The following is a 20,735-nucleotide window of genomic DNA, read 5'->3' as shown; positions in this document are numbered from 1 at the left end:
AGTCTATTTATTTACTACAGGGAAAAATCCATATTTCGTTTTCTTTGTTCGAAATCTACGGAAGCCTTTTAGGGTCATTTGTTTTTTTATTTGTTTCTTGAAATTTCAAGTTACTAAGTTGAAACTTCAAGTTATTATCTTGAAATTTCAAGTTAGAATCGTGAAATTTCAACTTCTGTACCTTGAAATTTCAACTTGAAATTTCAACTTAGTATCTTGAAATTTCAAATTTATTATCTTGAAATTTCAAATTTATTATCTTGAAATTTCAACTTAGCATCTTGAAATTACAACGTGGTATGTATCTTGAAATTTCAGAATAGCATCTTGAAATTTCAAGTGACAGAAGTTGAAATTTTAAGATAAAAAAAACAAAACAAACCCAAATAGCCCTGAAAGGCTTCCGTAGAAATCAGTGTGTCCTTGAGTAATTCCAGATATAATGCTTCTGTGTGCGGTAGTGTAGGCTTATATTTAATAAGGGTAATTTGAAGATAACGATGCTCGTCAATAGCTTAATCACTTGGAAGCATGCTTATCAATTCTTCTTTCAAAAGCTTCATTAAAATCTGTGGATTTGTGTTAGCTTTGAAAAAGACTAATATTCAATATGGCGTACCTGCAAAAGTTTAAATAACTACTTAAATATTTAAATTATAAATCGTAATGAAACCCTTAAAAATAATATTACTTTCTGCAAGAGTCTGCAATGGAAACTGAAAAAAACCCGACCTGCACAGTGTGTGTGTGTGTGTGTGTGTGTGTGTGTTGTGTCCTACCATTTTTATGTTATTCAGGCTCACCCAGCACGTTTTGTGCTTACCGTGTTTTAATATGAATAAAAACGAACTGTATGCATGTAATTAACGTAATAATAACGCCAGATAATAATCAGCCTCTATTATCTGCGTCATTATTGGGCGTTAAGGGCAAAACATTGTTGAAAATTATATAGATTGACCACTGAAGGTCGGTGATGACAACCGCCTCCGTGGTCTAGTGGTAGATCGTCCGCCTGGATAGCGGAAGGTCCGGGGTTCGATACCCGGCCGCGTCACACCAAAATGGTTTAAAAGATGGTACTTGTTGTTACCCTGCCTGGCGCTCGGCATAAAGGGGCTAAACAAGGACTGGTCGGCTCGGAGTCAGTGTACTGTGTCTGAGTGGGGTATTCATGTTAAACTGCGGCATGGTATCTCAGTGAGCTAGCATTATAAGTCGGCATCAGTCCGGACTAGTACAAGCAGCCACACACACAAGTGCATGCACGTCGCCAAGTGCAATAATCTTGGACGCGACGTTAAACCCAATTTCACCAGGTGTTCGCGAAAAGCGTAGGCACCAATGACACTGATACAGAGAAATAAAGCAACATTGCAGTAATCGTTAATCTGTTGATGCCATGTTTCATATTAACCTTAGCCTTCTGTCTTTCATACTGATTCTGTTTTCATTTTGTAATCACAAGCGACTCTATTAATTTGTTTGTTTGTTGTTTTACGCCACACTCCGCAATATTCCAGCTATATGACGGCGGTCTGTAAATAATCGTGCCTGGACCAGACAATCCAGTGATTGATATCGGATATGGTGGTAAGGCTCGCTGACTTGGTTGATGCATGTCATCGTATCCCAGTTGCGCGAATCGATTCTCATGATGTCAATCACTGGATTGTCTGGTCCGTTCTAGGTTTGTCAGCACCATACCCGTGCTCGTGGGTTTCACCGAAGTGGTAAACGTCTGAGACCTGCATCACTTGGGGCTTTCCTCCCACATTAAGCTGACACGCCGCGATATAACTGGTATACTGTTAAAAGCGGCGTTAAACCCAACTCACTCACTCACTTTTACAAATTGTTGCAGGAATGAGTGATGGTTACATAGACATAATCAAATTTGACAAAAGTTCTTTCAGTGTTCAATTAAGTAAAAATCAAACTTGGTATAACTCACTCACTCACTCGCTCATTTGTTCAGAATACTCACTGTAAAGGAGGAACCATTCGATATTCTGCCGCGCGTGTGTGTACATGTATGTGTGCAGACTAAAGGAAGAACGTTTTTACCCTTCAAAATATCTTTTGAGATGTCTGAAGTTGTCATCGTTAGTAATGTACATTGCTAATGACATTTCCTGACCTCTTAATATTATTGTATATCAGTGTAATGTATGTGAATATCGATAGAAGTATCCCGTTGAACGTAATTACTGCTAAAAAAGCTGACCCAGAAGGCCACAATACGCCATCAACTTGTTTCGGCACTGTGAAGGGCGTAGTGGTTAAAGCGTTCGCTCGTCACGCCGAAGACCCGGGTTCGATTCCCAACATGGGTACAATGTGTGAAGCCCATTTCTGGTGTCCCCCGCCGTGATATTGCTGGAATATTGCTAAAAGCGGCGTAAAAAAAATACTCACTCAGGCACTGCGCAAGTATTACATACATCGTAATGACAAGAAATCCCAACACTCACAAATCAATACAAATATGACAATAAAATTGTATTGTGTTTTACTGTGAGAAATGTTTTTGAATCTCACATAGAAGAATGTTTCATGAAAATACGAAATCCGGAAACCGTTTATCTCTCAAGAAATCCCAAACAGAGCATCTGTATAAATATATTCATATCCTCACTATGAGCATCGAGTGCGCGGACGTCGGTGAGGGCGAGTTTACAGGACTGCAGCAGAGAAGGTGTTACTCTGGAGTGTGCGTCAGTTGTTCAGCTGGAGCACACGGCTAGCTGTACTGCTGGAGTAGACGACATGTATTGACCAGACACGGCATGGATAGGGTCGGTTGTGAAACTACAGGCGCGGGGGTCTGGTCAATACCTCACTGAAATGGACTGGTTTGGAGGTAAGTGTCGCATCTTGTGATATATGACTTAAATTGTCCTATTTTCCTGTTAGAAACTTCCTGTTAGAAATTGTTCAAATAAAGCGACAAAACATTTTCCATAATCATAAGAAAAGTCCAATTGTAAGAATTCGACTACATCATAAGCTTGGATTGTTGTGGTGCTTCGGCGAAACATGGTAACGTATTTCTTACACGTATACAATTCCGGAGCAGGGTTTCATTTATGTGTGAGTAGAAGTAGCAGACGCAGTCATCTTGAAGTGTAGGTTGCTATTTCATATTTTGTTTTCCCGGTGGGGCAGGATAAACTCATATTTTCGCGAACACCTGGTGATTCATAAACACAAGCTTATAGTACAATGAACTCTGCTGATATCAGTGATTTCTTATGATTATGGAAAGGGGCTGTCTTTTATTATTTATTGAGAATCGTTTTCAATTAAGAACAACCTCATTTCCTTTCATCTTACTTGAAATAGTTATCTAAGTATGTTTAGTTTGATGGTACCGCGAATAGACTGTAATCGGAATTGATCGAGCACATGGTTATTGAACGTGTTTCAGCGGAGGTACATTTCTCAGACATTTTGGGATCCAGTTATATAAACCGTGTTTTGACCTTATAACGGGGTAGGTATTATGTATTAAGGAAATTATATTCACGAGTACATTGGGGTATCTAAAGCTTTCTGAAAACAAAACAGTTGTATGTATGTTTACTCAAAATGGTCACAATGTGTCAATAAGGGGCGGTCGAGTGGTTAAAGCGTTCGCTCGTCACGCCGAAGACCCGGGTTCGATTCCCGACATGGGTACATTATGTGAAGCCCTTTTCTGGTGTCCCCCGCCGTGAAATTGCTGGAATATTGCTAAAAGCGGCGTAAAACCATACTCACCCTCTCACTCACACAAATAACATAAACAGGTCGAACCTCACCCCATCCCTCGCCAAGTAATGTTGGAGGATTAGATCCTACTCACAGTTCCCTGTTATACTCGAACATGGCAGCAAAGATGGCACACAACCTCGATTGAAGGCTATGTTTCAATATTGCAAATATTATGTTTCACATGTAATGTGATTTGTTGGTGGAACCTACTCAACACACAACTATAGGCCTGAATTGATTATGAGCCAGGGTCTACTTACATTAATAATTAATGATATACAACACTGTTGACAGACAAGATAGGTTTTCATCAATCAGAGGGCCCGGCTCCATTTCCCTCAAGGGTGCAATGTGTGAAGCCCATTTTTGTTGTCCTCCGAAATAATATAGCTAAATGTTGCCAAAAGTGGCTTAACCCTGCACTCACTCACTCACTCACTCACTCACTCACTCTGGAATGTTGCAGTTCTAGTGGGAAGATATCTGTGTAACGTTGGTCCCAGATCAAGACATCTGTTTGAGGATGAACTCCTGCTGTGGATGTCGGCAGATGAATACTTCATTACTCACGTTACCAATGGCGTTTCAATGGTCTTGAAGTGTTAGAGTCGCCTTTCTGGCATGTCATTTCGGAATTGATATCGACGAATCTTCTCTAAGAATCAATATTGACAAAAGGTGGAAAGAAAAGCAATGTCTCTGTACATGTATATGTAAATACCAATTTTGTTATATTTAGTTATGACTTAAGGTTGTTTGCGTGTGTCCTTAGGTGTTTGGCATTATACAGAGTGACCGAATAATGATTAAATAATAAAGTCAGTCGGACAGCAGGATTTAAATAAAAACAAATCAGAAACGGTTTGAAGCCAGACACATATTCCTTCCATACAGTACAAAACTTGAACATGTTTACAACAATTGACATTCAATGTTCTATTATACAGTATATATGCTTTCTATCCAGTAAGGGGGCACGGGTGGCCCAGTCGTCTAAGGCGCCGCGATTCGCTGTGCAGAGTTGCGTCACTTGGGCACGCCAGAAACCTATGATTGTGGGTTCGAATCCCGGTTCGCCCCAATTATGTTTCTAGGTTTGTCAGCACCATACCCGTACTCGTGGGTTTCACCGAAGTGGTACACGTCTGAAACCTGCATCACTTCGGGCTTTCCCCCCACATTAAGCTGACACGCCGCGATATGACTGAAATAATGTTAAAAGCAGCGTTAAACCCAACTCACTCACTCTATCCAGTAAACACGTAATTCCACCATGAGTGAACATTAATCAATCAGATCTTTATTACTAAACTACCATGCATGTCCTTCTCTGCTATACATACATCCACGGCCCACAACAAAGTATCCCACCAGAACGACAGAACACGTATATGAAAAAACAAGGTATAATGACGGCTCTATTTGGCTCTCGAGGTATGCATAGTTTTAAAAATGAAGAAATGTTCATATGAAATGGAATTCGACTTTGTTCAACTCAACTATTGCATGGTTGAGATTTATAACAACATTTAATGCATCGGTAACTTATGTCAGAGTAATGGCTAAACGTAATCTGAAGGCTGCTTTTTTAGGTTTTCAGGAAGCTTTTCTATTCTTAACAAGCCTGAAAGGTTAGGTGAACTTATGCGTCGCCCAAAAAACATATTACATTTTCGTATTCTCCGATATAGCTTGATGGATTCTACTGAAATTAAATTTTGTGTTGATAGTTGTTACCATAAGGGGTTTCAAGTTTTATTTCAAAGCTTCAAAAGTGGAATTTCAAAATGGCCGCCAAATAGCCATCTTTGATTAAAAAAATAAAAATACATTTTATTCTTCTCAAAAAGGGCCCGCGGCCTGAAAAAATCACATAGATCACAGGCGTGCCCTTTCTTAGATTTTCTTTCTAAGTATGAAAGATTCACTCATGTTGGCTATTGTCATGTATTTGATGGAGTCAGAAGTTCAAAGGTTGGAAGTCCACGGGACAAATTGTTACCATTTGCACATGGTAATTTTCATGCCAATATTACAAAGTTCCCACAATTTTATAATTTGACGTTTCCTTGGGCTAACTAGAGATCGTATTCTACCTCGTCCTTTGACTGCTTGTTATGCGGCCCTTGTAGACAAATGTTCTACTTTACTTTTCGGTCATCCATTTACTAACGTAATTGAGAATCGATGCCTTAAAATAAGATGCCCTCTAGCGCCCTTTTCCACAAATCAATGTTATTATTAGTGCTACCACTGTCGTAAGTCTACATCTAAGTATGAGAGATACGGCAATCGGAGTGCTAGTATTGCCTCGTGAAAGTTCACGAAATTCGTTTGATGTCTGGTCAAAGGAGGATCGATAACAACTGTGAAAGTAGATGAATTCTGTCCTTTGAGTGCGTTTTTGTCAGAATCAATAAACCCGAGAAGAGATAGCGGGTATTTTATAACCACCTGTGCCATTACAACTTGCAAGGCTCCCGGTTAGCGAGCTGTCCATCGCCATACGGATTTGATTACACAACATTCCCCGGCCATCACCCGTGAATACATATGACCGATTTTGTGGTCCGGAGTCATATATACTTGTGTATATGCTATTTACGATACCAGGGATAGTGGTGACACGTACAGGGTAATAATATCTTCATCATAACGTCTTATTCTTAAATTTATCAATGTTTAAGACTTAATTTCACTTACTGAAGTGGGGCACGAGTGTCCCAGTCGTCTAAGGCGCCGCGATTCGCTGTTCAGAGTTGCGTCCCTTGGGCACGTCAGAAACCTTTGATTCTAGGTTCAAATTCCGGTTCGCTCCGATTATGTTTCTAGGTTTGTCAGCACCATACCCGTGCTCGTGGGTCTCACCGAAGTGGTAAACGTCTGAGACCTGCATCACTTCGGGCTTTCCTCCCACATTGAGTTGACACGCCGCGATATAACTGGAATGCTGTTAAAAGCACTGTTAAACCCAACTCACTCACTTAACTGTAGTGAGTGAGTGAGTGAGTGAGTGAGTGAGTGAGTGGGGTTTTACGCCGCTTTTAGCAATATTCCAGCAATATCACCGCGGGGGACACCTGAAATGGGCTTCACACATTGTACCCATGTCGGGAATCGAACCCGGGTCTTCGGCGTGACGAGCGAACGCTTTAACCACTAGGCTACCCGACCGCCCCCACTTAACTGTAGACAACAGGTAGGAATACAATTCTGGAGTGGCACGCCCCATAATATATAGTGCCAAATGATTTTCAGCTATTAACACTCACTCATCGAGAATTATCTATATTTGTTTGGAACATGCGACAATAGATAAGTAAGTAGGCATCGTATCGATAGAGTTTATATTATGGTGACATTTGCATATTTATCGAATCGTTAAACCAAGTTTATCGGATTTGTTTGTCTCATCGATAACATTATCTAAACTAGGCGGCAAAAGAAAGTATAGGTTGGCAATTTGTAATTTTCCTAAAAACAGCGATAACTAGTAGAAAGTGGGTATTTGGGAATTTGGCTGCCCAGGAACAGGTACCAAAAACACCTCACCCGAACGCGCCACCTTTGACGGCGCTCGTGCGGTGACAGAAAAATGGTGAAACAGGTTTCCCGCCTATGGCATAAACTGTACGTGCGTGTTAGCTGTATAAATGCGTTCGTCTGCAGGGTATAACCACACGTGATGACAGCACTCAAAAGAAATGTCACGACTGTCACAGGAACAGAGAGAGATAGCCATCGGTATGGCCGAAATGGGGGCAACACAGGTCCAATTTGCCAGAAGGTTTAATTGTACACCATTGACAGTAGCCAGGTTGATTCAACTGTACAGGCAGACAAGGAGGACACAGGACAGGCCTAGAACCGGACGACCCCGAGTGACAACACCACTGGAAGACAGTCAGATACGGCTCATTCACCTGCGAAACAGATTCGTAACGGCGACGGCGACGGCGACGGCAGCAACAGCGCTGGGACATCCCATTAGCCAACGTACAGTACTACGACGACTTCGTGCTGCTGGAATCCGAGCGTATCGTCCTTTCCGAGGAATGGTACTGACTGCTCAACATCGACGCCTGAGACTGCGGTGGTCGAGGCAGGTTCGACGCTGGCAAGTGAGAAATTGGCGTCGAGTGCTGTTTACTGATGAAAGTCGGTTTAACTTGTTTCGAAATGACGGCAGAGAACGAGTTTATCGACGCAGAGGGGAACGTTTGGCTCCGGCGTGTATTCGAGAGGTCCATCCACTCGGTGGGGGAGGTGTCATGGTGTGGGGTGGTATTTGTGGAGATAAGAAGACTGGTTTGGTGATTATACAGGGAAACCTGAACGCTGTGCAGTACAGAGACCAATTGTTGCAGCCAGTTGTGCTTCCGTTCTTACAAAACCAACAGCAGGGGACATTGTTTCAACACGACAATACCAGGCCCAAAACTGCAAGACTGACTCGGAACTTTCTAAACCAGCAGAACGTTGACGTTTTGCCCTGGCCTGCCCACTCACCCGATATGAATCCTATTGAACATCTGCTGGACTATCTTCACAGACAGATTGGAGCACGCCATCAGCCTCCCGTCAACAGACAAGAATTGCAGCAGGCCCTGAGAGACGAGTGGCAACGGATTCCAGTCCACGTCATCAGAAGACTGACGTCATCGATGAGGCGGCGTATCACAGCATGCATTGAGGCAGCTGGAGGTCATACACGCTATTGAAGGCAACTGTGTCGACAATGAACTTGTAGTGTGTCTAACAATGTTTTGGTGACATTTTAGACAACTTTTGAAAATGAAATTTCTTACCCCACCATTGTTTACCTTGAGCTTACATTACCTGTGATTGCACAATTTAATTCAAACTGTGGTTGATCAATCATTTGTTACCCCTCCCTAGATTATATTATAATTCACAACAAAACCTCTTCTTGTTATTTTTTTATCGATCATGGAACTCTACCTATACTTTCTTTTGCGGCCCAGTTTATTACAAGTAAAAGATAATCCTTAAGCTTGGTTCAATTGGGAACTGTAGAAAAACAGATTACGTTAAGTTGGAGAAGAAAAACATTGCGACGAAGGAAATACTAATTTACCAAAGAAAATAATCTTTAATATTCCGCCCCTAAAATGTTAAATGATTTGATTGTACGCTGAAAACAGTGTAATGAAAAATCCTTTCCATGAGTTATTAGTTGGCTCTGGCATAATCAGTGACTGTTGTTCCTTGTTTGTTTTTGTTCAGACGTTTTATCTGTTCTGACCGGCATGACAGACATGTTGTTAAAGCGTCTGCAAGTTAAGATCCGCCGGATCCTATTCCCAACATGCGTCAAGTGATGTGTGAAGCCAACGTTGTTGGTGATATCGCGCTGACGTAGTTAGAACTACTCAATGCATTTGATTAACGTCACTATCAACACAGACACTGACTTCATAAAACACTCAGGATGCTGACAGCCAAAGGAATGTAAGCTTGGCCTTGGCTTCGTGTGGCGCATGCCATGAATACACATGCCAGGTTTTATATGCACAGAAATCAATTTCCATTTTGACCCAGCATGCTTAAAGACAAAGGTAGTTGTGATAGTGTTTTATATGTCTCTTTCTTTGATAACTTAAAAATGAAATGGTATTGATTTACAGAATGTTTTTTCTAAAATGCTTAATTGAAATAGATCTCAGTGTACAATTTTCGAAGTTACACATTTTAATTCCAAAACCTCTGTAGCTATGGCTTGTTTGTTGTAGAAAGCCGTACTCAGCAATATTCCAGATATATGACGTCGGTATGTAAATTATCGAGTCTGGACCAGACAATCCAGTGATTGATACCATAAGCATCAATTGACGGGATTGATAGGGATACGATGACTTGCATCAACCAAGTCAGCGAACCTGATCACCCGAATCTGTTAGTCGCCTCTTACGACAAGCAAAGTCGTCTTTTATGGCAAGCATGGGATGCTGAAGACATATTCTTCCCCGGATCTTCACGGGTAGAGTCGATGTGAACGTGAGTGCGAGTGTGAGTGTGAGTGTGAGTGTGAGGTGATGTAGGTGTGGGTGAGTGTGAGAGTGTGAGTGAGGTTTTACGCTGTTTTGAGCTCTGTTGTATCAAAGCATGTTAGTGATGAAGGTCGTATACGTTTACAACTTTGGTGAAATCCACGTGAGTGAGTAAATGATTTTAGGAATTCCAGCAATATCACGGCGGGGAATATGGTATTTATTTTAACTAATAAATACTGTATTTCATCCTTAGATAAAAGCGACAAATGAAAAAAGCACACACAAAAATCAGAATCCGTTGTACGATACCGACTTTATCATAAGCATGTCTCTCATCAAAAATCACTGTCATAAGGTGACGATACCAGGTGATCTCGAAAAGGCGCGTGTATTCTGCCCCACTGGTAAAGCGCATTATATAGTATTACTGTAATGAAGTCTTTTCACGCCATTTCTCTTCAATGTGTTATTACGCCCAATTTCGCCTAGTGTTTATCCTGATCCACCATCCCGCTGAATTAACCCAGGAAACTGGTGTGCAATTAACCTGTGGTCAAGACATAACAGAGAAAAGGGTCGATAGCAAATCCCGGTGATCAATCGATATGTTCAAGCATGTTCTAATTCACTTTAGTAGAATAGAACAGAATATATAAAAGTAGCGATTTTCTTTTAATTTGAATGTATAAGCCTTATGATTTGTATTGATCGAATCTTTGTTGTCAGTCCAGTCTTTCATTCATTTTCTATTATAATTACGTTGTACTTTTGGAGAAAGGTTATGGCACAACATTTTATCATTATTATCTACCATTAAATCTACTTCGTTGATATTATTTTGTATAATAGGAAACAGACAATGTAATTGCTTTCTTTGATATTAATATTAAGTCACTTTTCATATTTGATTTGATAATTGAATTAAAACATAAAGTGCTTATTTACATGGAGATCAAAGCATATTATTCTGGGTATAAATATCCTGTGTTTTCAACGTAGAGAGTTAGGTAACCTGTAGAATTAAAGGTACAACTGCATTTGGAACCGAAATCTGCATGTTGTACAGGTGAACATATCAATATTTTAAAATGCCTAGCGACAATGATTGAGGAACAAGTACTTGATGTAACTATTAGCTTTTGCGGTGAAGCGGCCATCCAATCAGATGTTTGAACAAGAGTCATTGTGATTTGAAACCTCTGATTGACCGATCCGATAAGAGTATTTTCCAAAGTCATGATATAACAATGTTTTGGGGATATTTAGAAAGATATATCTGAGTATATATTTGAGTTAAGATTCGGATATCATTGCAGGTCCGTTTATCCTCGTGATAAGACCACTGTCTGACCACTCATTCTACCAACCTCTGAGAACATTCATGTGAGACCAATTGGTCAGCCTGACCGTATTCAAGTGGACGGCCGGAGACAGAATGGACGCTAAGGACAACGTCACTCGGCTGACATTTGGACGTAACGAATTCTTGACCATCCAACCAGAAATTGCGATTCCGATTCTGTTTATACTTGGACTTGCAACAGTTGTCGGAACCTTGGGGAATGGTTTGATTCTGGTATCCGTGGCAACGAAGAAGTATCTCCACAACGTGGAGTCCATCTTCATAGTCAACCTGGCCTGCTCCGACCTGTATGTGACGGCGCTAGCGGATCCAATGAGCATCATAGGTGAGGCTGTTTGTCGAAATCATCCTAAATGAATAAGTTTTATTTAGTGCTGTAGTCCGGCTAGTATCTGCTACCGTAGTTCTGGGCTTTAGTGGGTAATGAGTCTATTATCATTGAAGATGCGGTCACCAATAATCTGAACTGCGTCTGAAAAGAATTGTTGTCAAGCCCGTTGTCAAGTTGTAATTAATTGAGTGAGTGATGATGCACTCATGATGGTGATGGTGATGGTGATGATGAATGCTAATATTATTGGCTCTATCCATTTGAACCATCTTATCCCCATTTCTCGTCTCCGTGAAGGCAAATTGGAGGTGTGCACGTGTGTGTGTGTGTGCACGTGTGTGTGTGTGTGTGCACGTGTGTGTGTGTGCACGTGTGTGTGTGTGTGTGTGTGTGTGTGTGTGTGTGTGTGTGTGTGTGTGTGTGTGTGTGTGCTTCGTATTCTATTCTGCATGATACACTGTGTAATACAAATTCACAGTCGACTCTAAATACAAATACAGATATCAGTTGTACGGTGGCCAATAAGGGACATGGTGTCTGTTTTTTCAATATTTTGATATTCACTTACTGTTATCGTAACCTTTTGCAAACTAATTGTCATACAAAATATGTGATAAATCATGTATAAAAACAACCGTCTATATTGAAAAACAGACTCCATGTCCCTTGTAGGCCACCGTACAGTTGACTATTCAAGCCTGTTCCGATAGTAACAGGAATGTTGTCTCAGAGAGACTTGAAGACTAATACAAATGTTGAATATATATCCTTCAATTTCATCAGTTTGTTTGTTTGTTAGTTTATAACGTCGCACTCAGCAATATTCCAGCTATATGAATATATCTGGAAATGATCGAGTCTGGACCAGACAATCCAGTGATTAACATCAGGGGCATCGATCCACGCAATTGGGATCGATGACATGCATCAACTAAGTCAGCGAGCCTGACCACCCGATCCCGTTAGTCGCCGCTTACGACAAGCATAGCCGCCTTCAATTTCATCAGAGTTCGATGGCACACTGATACGGCAAGGGGCCGACCATATGGGATATTCTTATCAAAGTATGTTTCCGAAATTGCTCGAATTGTTTTTGTCCTCATTACCAAAGAATTTAATCGTCCTGTTGACATGCTGGATATTCTGAACAAATTGTTTTGTGGGTAAAAGCTTAACTGAAATGTTCGGCCCCTTCCGAGACCTAAAGTATGTTTTTAAGTGAAGTCACCGAGGGCGGTCTTCCTAGTATGATAGCCGTTTAGCAACTTCAGCCTCTTTCAGACGTTCTGATTGTCCTATCAGCAGGTCCGACATCTTTTATATGAGTACCAAAGGCACTGAGTGAGTCAGTGAGTAGGTTTAAACGGCACATTTCAGTTATATCACGGCGTGCCAGCTTAATGTCAACACGAATATGGCACTGAGAAACAAAGGGATGAAATCAGGTACAAATGAACATCTTATGGAAAGTTATGGAAAGACACACTGGAAGTGCAAAGGGCAATTTATGGCAATGCTGATATAGACGTATTGTATTCATTTTGAAAAAAAAGAAACTTGACATAGATGTAAAACCACTTTTTGCCAAATATCCTAAATAATTACATTAAATGAGAACCAAATAAGTCAAACAGAAAGATGATGTGTCTATAATTCGCGAAAACACATGCAAAGCACATAATAGTAGCGTTTGGGGATCAATTTTACAGCTTCATCCAAACGCAACCGCCTGTAAAAAACGTGCAGCACAGGATCCTGCATTTAGTCATGCAGGCCCCCCTGCTGAATGGGTATAAAAATCCACATCAACGGCTGTTCATACAGTCCTTATAACGGCAGTAGAGACGGTGACAGAATGCCAAGACTGAATGCAGCTCAACGGAACAACGCCATTGTGAGATTACAAGCTGGAGCAACTCAGCAAGAAGTGGCCAGGCACTTTGGTGTATCCAAACAGACAATCTCCGCACTGTGGACCCGATACAACAACACCAACAGAGTCGACGACAGACCAAGGTCAGGAAGACCATGGGTGACAACCCAAGCACAAGATCGATACATCCGGCTGCGACACCTCCGAGACCGCACTACCACAGCCACGTCTACAACCACACAGATCCCTGGGGTACGCAGATGTCAGATCAAACGGCGCGCACGTGTCTACAGACGTCGGGGTGAACGTTACGCCCCCAACTGTGTGCAGCAGGTCGTCCCATTTGGCGGCGGAGGGTCATGGTATGGGCCGGAATTCATCACGGTGGTAGGACGCCTCTCGTGCATGTGGCAGGTGCATTGACAGGTGTGCGTTACAGAAACTTGATCCTACAGCCTTACGTTCTTCCTCGCGTCAACGTTCATGGCGGACAATTCCAGCAGGACAACGCTCGACCGCATATTGCACGTGTTTGTCAGGACTTCTTACAGCACAACAACATCCAAACATTACCTTGGCCAGCCCGGTCACCAGATTTGTCCCCGATTGAGCATCTGTGGGACGAGTTTGATCGACGCGTTAGCAGAAGGAATCCACCGCCCCAAAAACTTCCGGCGCTTCTTGATGCACTTCAGCATGAATGGCAGCACATCCAACAGCGTGGTATTGACAACTTGATTGCATCTATGGGTCATCGGTGTCAAGCAGTGATTGATGCACGTGGTAGGCACAACCGATACTGACATTTTCTGTACCCCTGTGACATTAACTGTATCGTGTACGTGTGTCTGTCTAGGTGACACGATTAATGTTTTGAACATTGTGTACATTGATCTTCAAACAGTGTTTCAATTATAGTTTCTGTGTCCTATTTTGAAACAATCGCATTATATTACATTTTGAAAGTCAGTGGCAAGTTTCTTTTTTGAAGAGTATATAAAGCATACGACCAGCTGTAGCAAAAACGGATTTGTTGTTGCAAGAAACTGAGGTTTTGATGTCTATGGTTGCAAGAAGACAGATAAATACATCTATCCACGTCTTATATTGTACAACATACTATAAAGCACGTATCTACAAAATCACAGCACAACCACCATGAGATACTGAATTCTAATTACAAGAAACGATTTTTGCGAAAAATATCTATTAATAATAGTCAGACGATGATGTAAGTTGAACCTGCGCATTGGAACCCGATAATACTGACGTCTCGACACGGCCGGCCAGGCGCCCTACAAATGATGTGCCGGAGGTAACAGGAAAACAATACACCTGCAAGACATATTCGAAAATCACAATGATTATTGGCAACTAGGAATGCTACAAGACCTCTATACATTGATGGAAAAGAGAACATCACAAATGCATTAATCATTTTATCAGAGCTGACCCTTCTGTACCCGGGAGAGAAATTCGGTCAGTCAGGCGGTTGTTGTAACTATAACTGCAATCACGGAGCCACCTTAAGTCGAAACTCACTAGAGCGACAATAACTGATGGCATTGATTCAGTGACCAGTCGGTATTATCTCTTCTACGGCATTGGCGATGAAAGAACTCTTGACACGAATACGCGACACTGTTATGAATCACGTCGGTCAGATTAATGATATGTATGTTTTCGTTAGAATTGATATCACACAGACGGAATGAGGAGTGTTCATGTAGTCTTTATGATAGAGACCCAACCAATGTCTTTATAACGAGACAGGTCACTATTAAAGCTGCCTGCCACTTACGAGAGTTGAGTATAAGCACACACACGTACGCACGCTATCTCTCTCTCTCTCTCTCTCTCTCTCGCTCTCTCTCTACAAACCCACACACACACATTCAACACACACACGCATGCACGCTCTCTCTCTCTACACACACACTCAACACACGCACGCACGCACACACACACACACACACACATGGACATGCACGTCGCTATGTATAAGGCGTTATTGATAAGTTCTGGTTACACACAGAAGGAATGGTGATGTTTTTTGTGTGGATCGGTGCGCGTTCATCGCGTTTGTCCATTTTCCAAAGATCACAGCCCCCTGCTATTTTGCTGACTTGTCACAGCGAAACAATTCTGCTCAATTGACTCAAGAGTGGGTGGAGAAATGGCCATGCCGATATACCTCTCTATACCACAACGAAATATTTCTCTGCTATTAATCCTTCTGGGCTAGTAGAAGCGGGCGACTACTGCCGATTATACATTGCTAGCACACTGAGATGCCATGCCGCAGTTTAATATAAATACCCCACTCAGACACAAAATACTGACTCCGAGCCGACCAGTCCTTGTTTTAGCCCCTTAATGCCGAGCACGAGACAGGGTAACAATAAGTACCATGTTTAAAATTCCTTTGGTATGAAGCTACCAGATCGAACCACCGACCTTCCGCTCTCCGGACAATACTTGTGGCAAGTTGGTGTGTGAGAACTGGATTGTTTTTGTTGTTTTGTTTGTTTGTTGATCAATCGGCAGTATTAGAGCTATATCACTGCGACCTGCAAATAATAGTCCAACTGAGCCCAACTAGTGCTTGAAAGCGTGCTACACCGTCGGGTACAGTTACGCGTAAATGTCCAAGTCATTTCGCCCGAACATTTTTGTCGGTTGTTACGTTGGTTGCTTTGTTGTTTAACGCCGCACTCTGCAATATTACAGCTATATGACGGCGGTCTGTAAATAATCGAGTCTGTACCAGACAGTCCAGTGGTTAATATCATGAGCATCGTTCCGCGATATCTGATACGATGACATACATCAACCAAGTCAGCGAGCCTGACCACCCGATCCCGTAAGTCGCCTCTTACGGCAAGCATTGGTTGCTGAAGACCTATTCTACCCCGGATCTTCGCGAGTCCCAATTCGCGTCGGTGGTCATTCGCTGGTTTGTGTGGTTCCTTTTTCGTTATGTAAAGGTGTTAGTGCATAGGGTCGCGTAAAACTCCATTCAATCAGTCGTACACGTGAACAATTAACACAACGCGAATAGGTCAAACGTTACTAATTTTGTGAATTCTTGGACCACAATGCTTGAGTGAGTGAGTGAGAAGAATTTTAACAACTTTTAACAATATTCCAGAAATATCACACGTGGAGAAACTCGGGCCTTCGATGCGACGAACGTTCGTCACTCTACTGAATACAATAAACTACGGTTATAACGAACACGCTTATAACGAACTGACGGATATAACGAACTATTTTTTGGTCCTGTTTATTTGCTGTACACAATGTATATTCCGTACGTTTGCTTATAAGGAACTACGGTTATAACAAATTAAAATTAGTGGTCCCTTTGAGTTCGTTATAACCGTAGTTAATATATACTGACAGAAGGAAATGAGGTATGCACAGGTATGGACAAGGCCAGATATATATTCTGATGAATCTGGTATTCGAGTCCACGATCAAAGGTGGCGGAAATCTGCACAGCGAATTGCGGCGCTTTGGACAATGGGGACGCTCATGTCAACCGTCTTATGGGTAGTTTACATGACTTCTATCAACACCTGGTATACTGTTTGACAAAGTCCACGCTCTTTTGGATCAATCAACCTGTAAAAATCGTTGATCATTGTTATAATAGATAGTAAGGTTTTGACTCTCTGTTTATTTATTTATTTCAGCCAAACTGGAGGGCTCCGATTTCTTCGACCGTATCCCAGGACTGTGTCGTGTCATAGGCTCGTTGTGCACGATGTCGTGTGTGGCGTCTCTCATGACCATCGCCGCCATGAGCTGCAACAGATACGTCTTCATCGTCCACCACAGTCACTACAAATCCATCTTCAGCACCCGCAACTGCGTCATCTACTGCGTGCTATTTTATTGTGTCGGAATGGGCCTCGTCCTCCTCAACCTCGCCGACATAGGCGGCCATTCCTTCGACCACAAGAGCCTTGAGTGTATTTGGGAGCGCATGGCGACGTACCCATACACCGTCGTATTCTCCGTCGTCATGGTGTGGATTCCGATCGGCGTCACAGGGATATCCTATCGGCGCATGTACCAACACGTGCGAGCTGTCCGTTCACGGGTACATAATGCACGTGCAACCCACCCCGGATCAACAGATAAATCAACTGATCGAACTCCAAGCTTCAAGCTCGCAAAGACACTGTTTATCATTTACATCGTGTTTTCCGTGTGCTGGATACCGTACGCCTTACTGATCGTCTTGGACTCACGTGACACCTTCCAGCACGAGCTGCACGTGTTTATCGTGGTGTTCGCTCACCTCCACCCGTCCATCAACTGGCTCGTGTATTACGTCACGAACAGGAAGTTCCACAAAGCATTCATCGAAATCCTTGGCCTCAACAAATGTATCTCTGTACAACGGGAAATGATGCGACCGCCATCTGTGCAAGCGCCACTAAGTGGACACGTTAACGGAAAAATTAAAGTGGCATCGCCCTAGCTACCTCCGTTAATGTTACGTCATAGTAAATATACCAGCATGTTATCAGTATTTGACGAGGACACACTGACAAAGTGGCTGCACGGATGAGTTGGACGTTGGATGCGATGATGTAATCACCCTAATTACCTTATTCGACGTAATAAGCGCCCCGCTCTAATAAGCGCCCACGGCGATATTTGCTAATATATTGGCTCGTGAACAATCCCAATTAGCACCCCTTCCGATTGATCAATGTACACAGGACTTATTTATTCGTGTATAATACGTATGTTATATGCATTCTTAATTATGAGAAATTAAATTCTGGAAAAAATATATCTGTCGTATATAAACATTTCAGGCTGTCAGCATAAACCACGAAATTTACGATCTTTCAACCAAAATACTACGATCTTTTCACCAAAATAATATTCTAATAAGAGCTCCCTATTTCTAACTTTGAGAGCGCCCTGGGCGCTTATTATGTCGAATACGGTATCGTCAGTTGTTGAAAAAGTTCAAGGGCCAAATAGAAAAAGCCCATATTATTTTTAATAACATTTAACATTATTTGAATCATACCTTAAGTTACACATTTGTGTTCGTGGTAAACTAAAAGTGAGTGAGTGGGATTTTACGAGCATTTTAGTAATATTCAAGCAATAGGAGCGACGTTTCGGTCTAGGTTCTAACACCGTTATCACTTGCTTGATAACGGTGTTAAAACCTACACCGAAACGTCGCTCCTTATTGTAATAAAGACGTTGTTCATTCATAAATCTTATCCTTACTTAGTTTCTGAAATTCACAGGCCGCCATGATAAAACAGAAATAATAGTGACTGCGGTGTAAAACAAACTAACTTTGAAGACAAACACTACACATATCCCACACTGTAAAACTCTTCTGAACACAATCCTTAATCCGTTTCTTGTCATATGAACAGGTTTTGAAACTGACCATGTTTACATCCTAAATATAGTTTTAGCACAATTTTAAACATTTTTAGGCCTCTATGTGTGTATATATTATGGGGTGTTGTGAGATTCTAACTTCTTTCGAGGTGTGTAGATCCTTAAAGTTATTACATAAAACACGCAAAACTTTGTTGTGACATGACCTTAAACTTTTTTTTAGCTAAAAATAACATTCTGGGCCAGAAACCCCAGTTGCTGACAGTATGACCCATGTGCTACGCAGGCGGGGTACGACGGCACGAAATGAACCAAGTCCCCAAGCCCGATAACTAGATCCAATATAGTCTCCATCTAACGACGCGCAATAGGATGCCGGGGACCTGTTCCATCAGGGTACTCATGGGCACTGATACCGATCCATATGTACCAAATCCTGGTGATTGTCTCTCATGACACAACTCGGCTTGAATCCTAAATAGTTGTTTAGCCGCTGATGTCTCCTTCATGTGTACTCACTGAACATAACCACGTGACCATCACCAATCCGTGTAACGTCCTTCTTAACACTACCCGTGAAGATCCGGGGTAGAATAGGTCTTCAGCAACCCATGCTTGCCGTAAAAGGCGACTATGCTTGTCGTAAGAGGCGACTTTCAGGATCGGGTGGTCAGGCTCGCTGACTTGGTTGATGAATGTCATCGTATCACAATTGCGTACATCGATGTTCATGATGTCAATCACTAGATTGTCTGGTCCAGACGCGATTGTTTACAGGCCGCCGTCCATATATCTGGAATATTGCCGAGTGCGGCGTTAAACAACAAACAAGCAAATCTCGTGCTGGTCACTACTTAAATTACTTGCATATGAAGCAGTCTTAAAATCGTTAACAAGTGCATGCAATTACACGCGGCCAGTGAGAATCTCGGGACACTGACACACAGAAGCTGAGGAAGCATTTGCGTGAGTGAGTGAGTTGGGTTTAACGCCGCTTTTAACAGTATTCCAGTTATATCGCGGCGTGTCAGCTTAATGTGGGAGGAAAGCCCGAAGTGATGCAGGTCTCAGACGTTTACCACTTCGGTGAAACCCAGGAGCACGGGTATGGTGTTGACAAACCTAGAAACATAATCGGGGCGAACCGGGATTCGAACCCACAATCATAGGTTTCTGGCGTGCCCAAGGGACATAACTCTGCACAGCGAATCGCGGCGCCTTAGACGACTGGGCCCCCCGCGCCCCCGGGAAAATTTGAAAGGGTAGTAGTAGTAGTAGTAGTAGTAGTAGTAGTAGTAGTAGTAGTAGTAGCTTCAATTATTACCATCTCACATTACCGTCGCAGTTATAAAACATGTCATTAGATAATCGATTTCTATTTAGGTATATGAGTATGTCATAAACATATAAAAATAATAGGATTTTCAAAACGACAGATAAGTTCAGTAGGTTGTGTAAAACTGTTAACCAGTACATATAATAAATGGCATACAAACACACGTTTATCGATTGCACGAGCCACACTACAGCTTGAGCAGCCTTACTGTCGGGATCACGGAAATGTCAGACATCAACTCAACAACATGAAATATAGATTTACAGAATGGCATGAACAATATTCAGTAGAAATCAAGTATCAAAGTTGAATAACTAAATACAGTAGGCCTGTCAGTCACAGTGCCCGTGAAGAACCGGGTTAGAATTTGCCTTCAGCATCCTCATGCTTCTCGTAAGAGGCGACTATGCTTGCTGTATTAGGCGACTGTGCTTGCTGTATTAGGCGACTTTACTTGCTGTAGGAGGTGACTATGCTTGCTGTATTAGGCGACTATGCTTGTCGTAAGAGGCGACTATGCTTGCTGTATTAGGCGGCTATGCTTGTCGTAAGAGGCGACTATGCTTGCTGTATGAGGCGGCTATGCTTGTCGTAAGAGGCGACTATGCTTGCTGTTTTAGGCGGCTATGCTTGTCGAAAGAGGCGACTATGCTTGTCGTAAGAGGCGACTATGC

The 20,735-nt window shown here is 42.1% G+C and overlaps 1 protein-coding gene across 1 annotated transcript; it reads left to right on the top strand.

Moving 5' to 3' along the window:
* The first annotated feature begins 2,730 nt into the window (after positions 1–2,730).
* On the top strand, positions 2,731–17,903 carry LOC124140197 (melatonin receptor type 1B-B-like). Its single transcript, XM_046507613.2, has 3 exons — positions 2,731–2,863; positions 11,087–11,458; positions 17,036–17,903. Exons 2-3 carry the CDS (start codon positions 11,206–11,208, stop codon positions 17,827–17,829), a joined length of 1,047 nt encoding a protein of 348 aa, XP_046363569.2. The 5' UTR covers positions 2,731–2,863; positions 11,087–11,205; the 3' UTR covers positions 17,830–17,903.
* The last annotated feature ends 2,832 nt before the right edge of the window (positions 17,904–20,735 follow it).

The sequence above is a fragment of the Haliotis rufescens genome, unplaced genomic scaffold (assembly GCF_023055435.1).
Source record: "Haliotis rufescens isolate VD_foot unplaced genomic scaffold, xgHalRufe1.0.p SCAF_23, whole genome shotgun sequence".
NCBI classification, from domain to species: domain Eukaryota; kingdom Metazoa; phylum Mollusca; class Gastropoda; order Lepetellida; family Haliotidae; genus Haliotis; species Haliotis rufescens.
Note: the sequence above shows the minus strand (reverse complement) of the source record. Positions and strands in the feature narration are given on the sequence as shown.

Coding starts and splice junctions, on each gene's coding strand:
- LOC124140197 (XM_046507613.2), top strand. CDS start 11,206: ATGGACGCTAAGGACAACGTCACTCGGCTGACATTTGGACGTAACGAA. Junction 11,459..17,035: donor GGATCCAATGAGCATCATAG/GTGAGGCTGTTT, acceptor TATTTATTTCAG/CCAAACTGGAGGGCTCCGAT.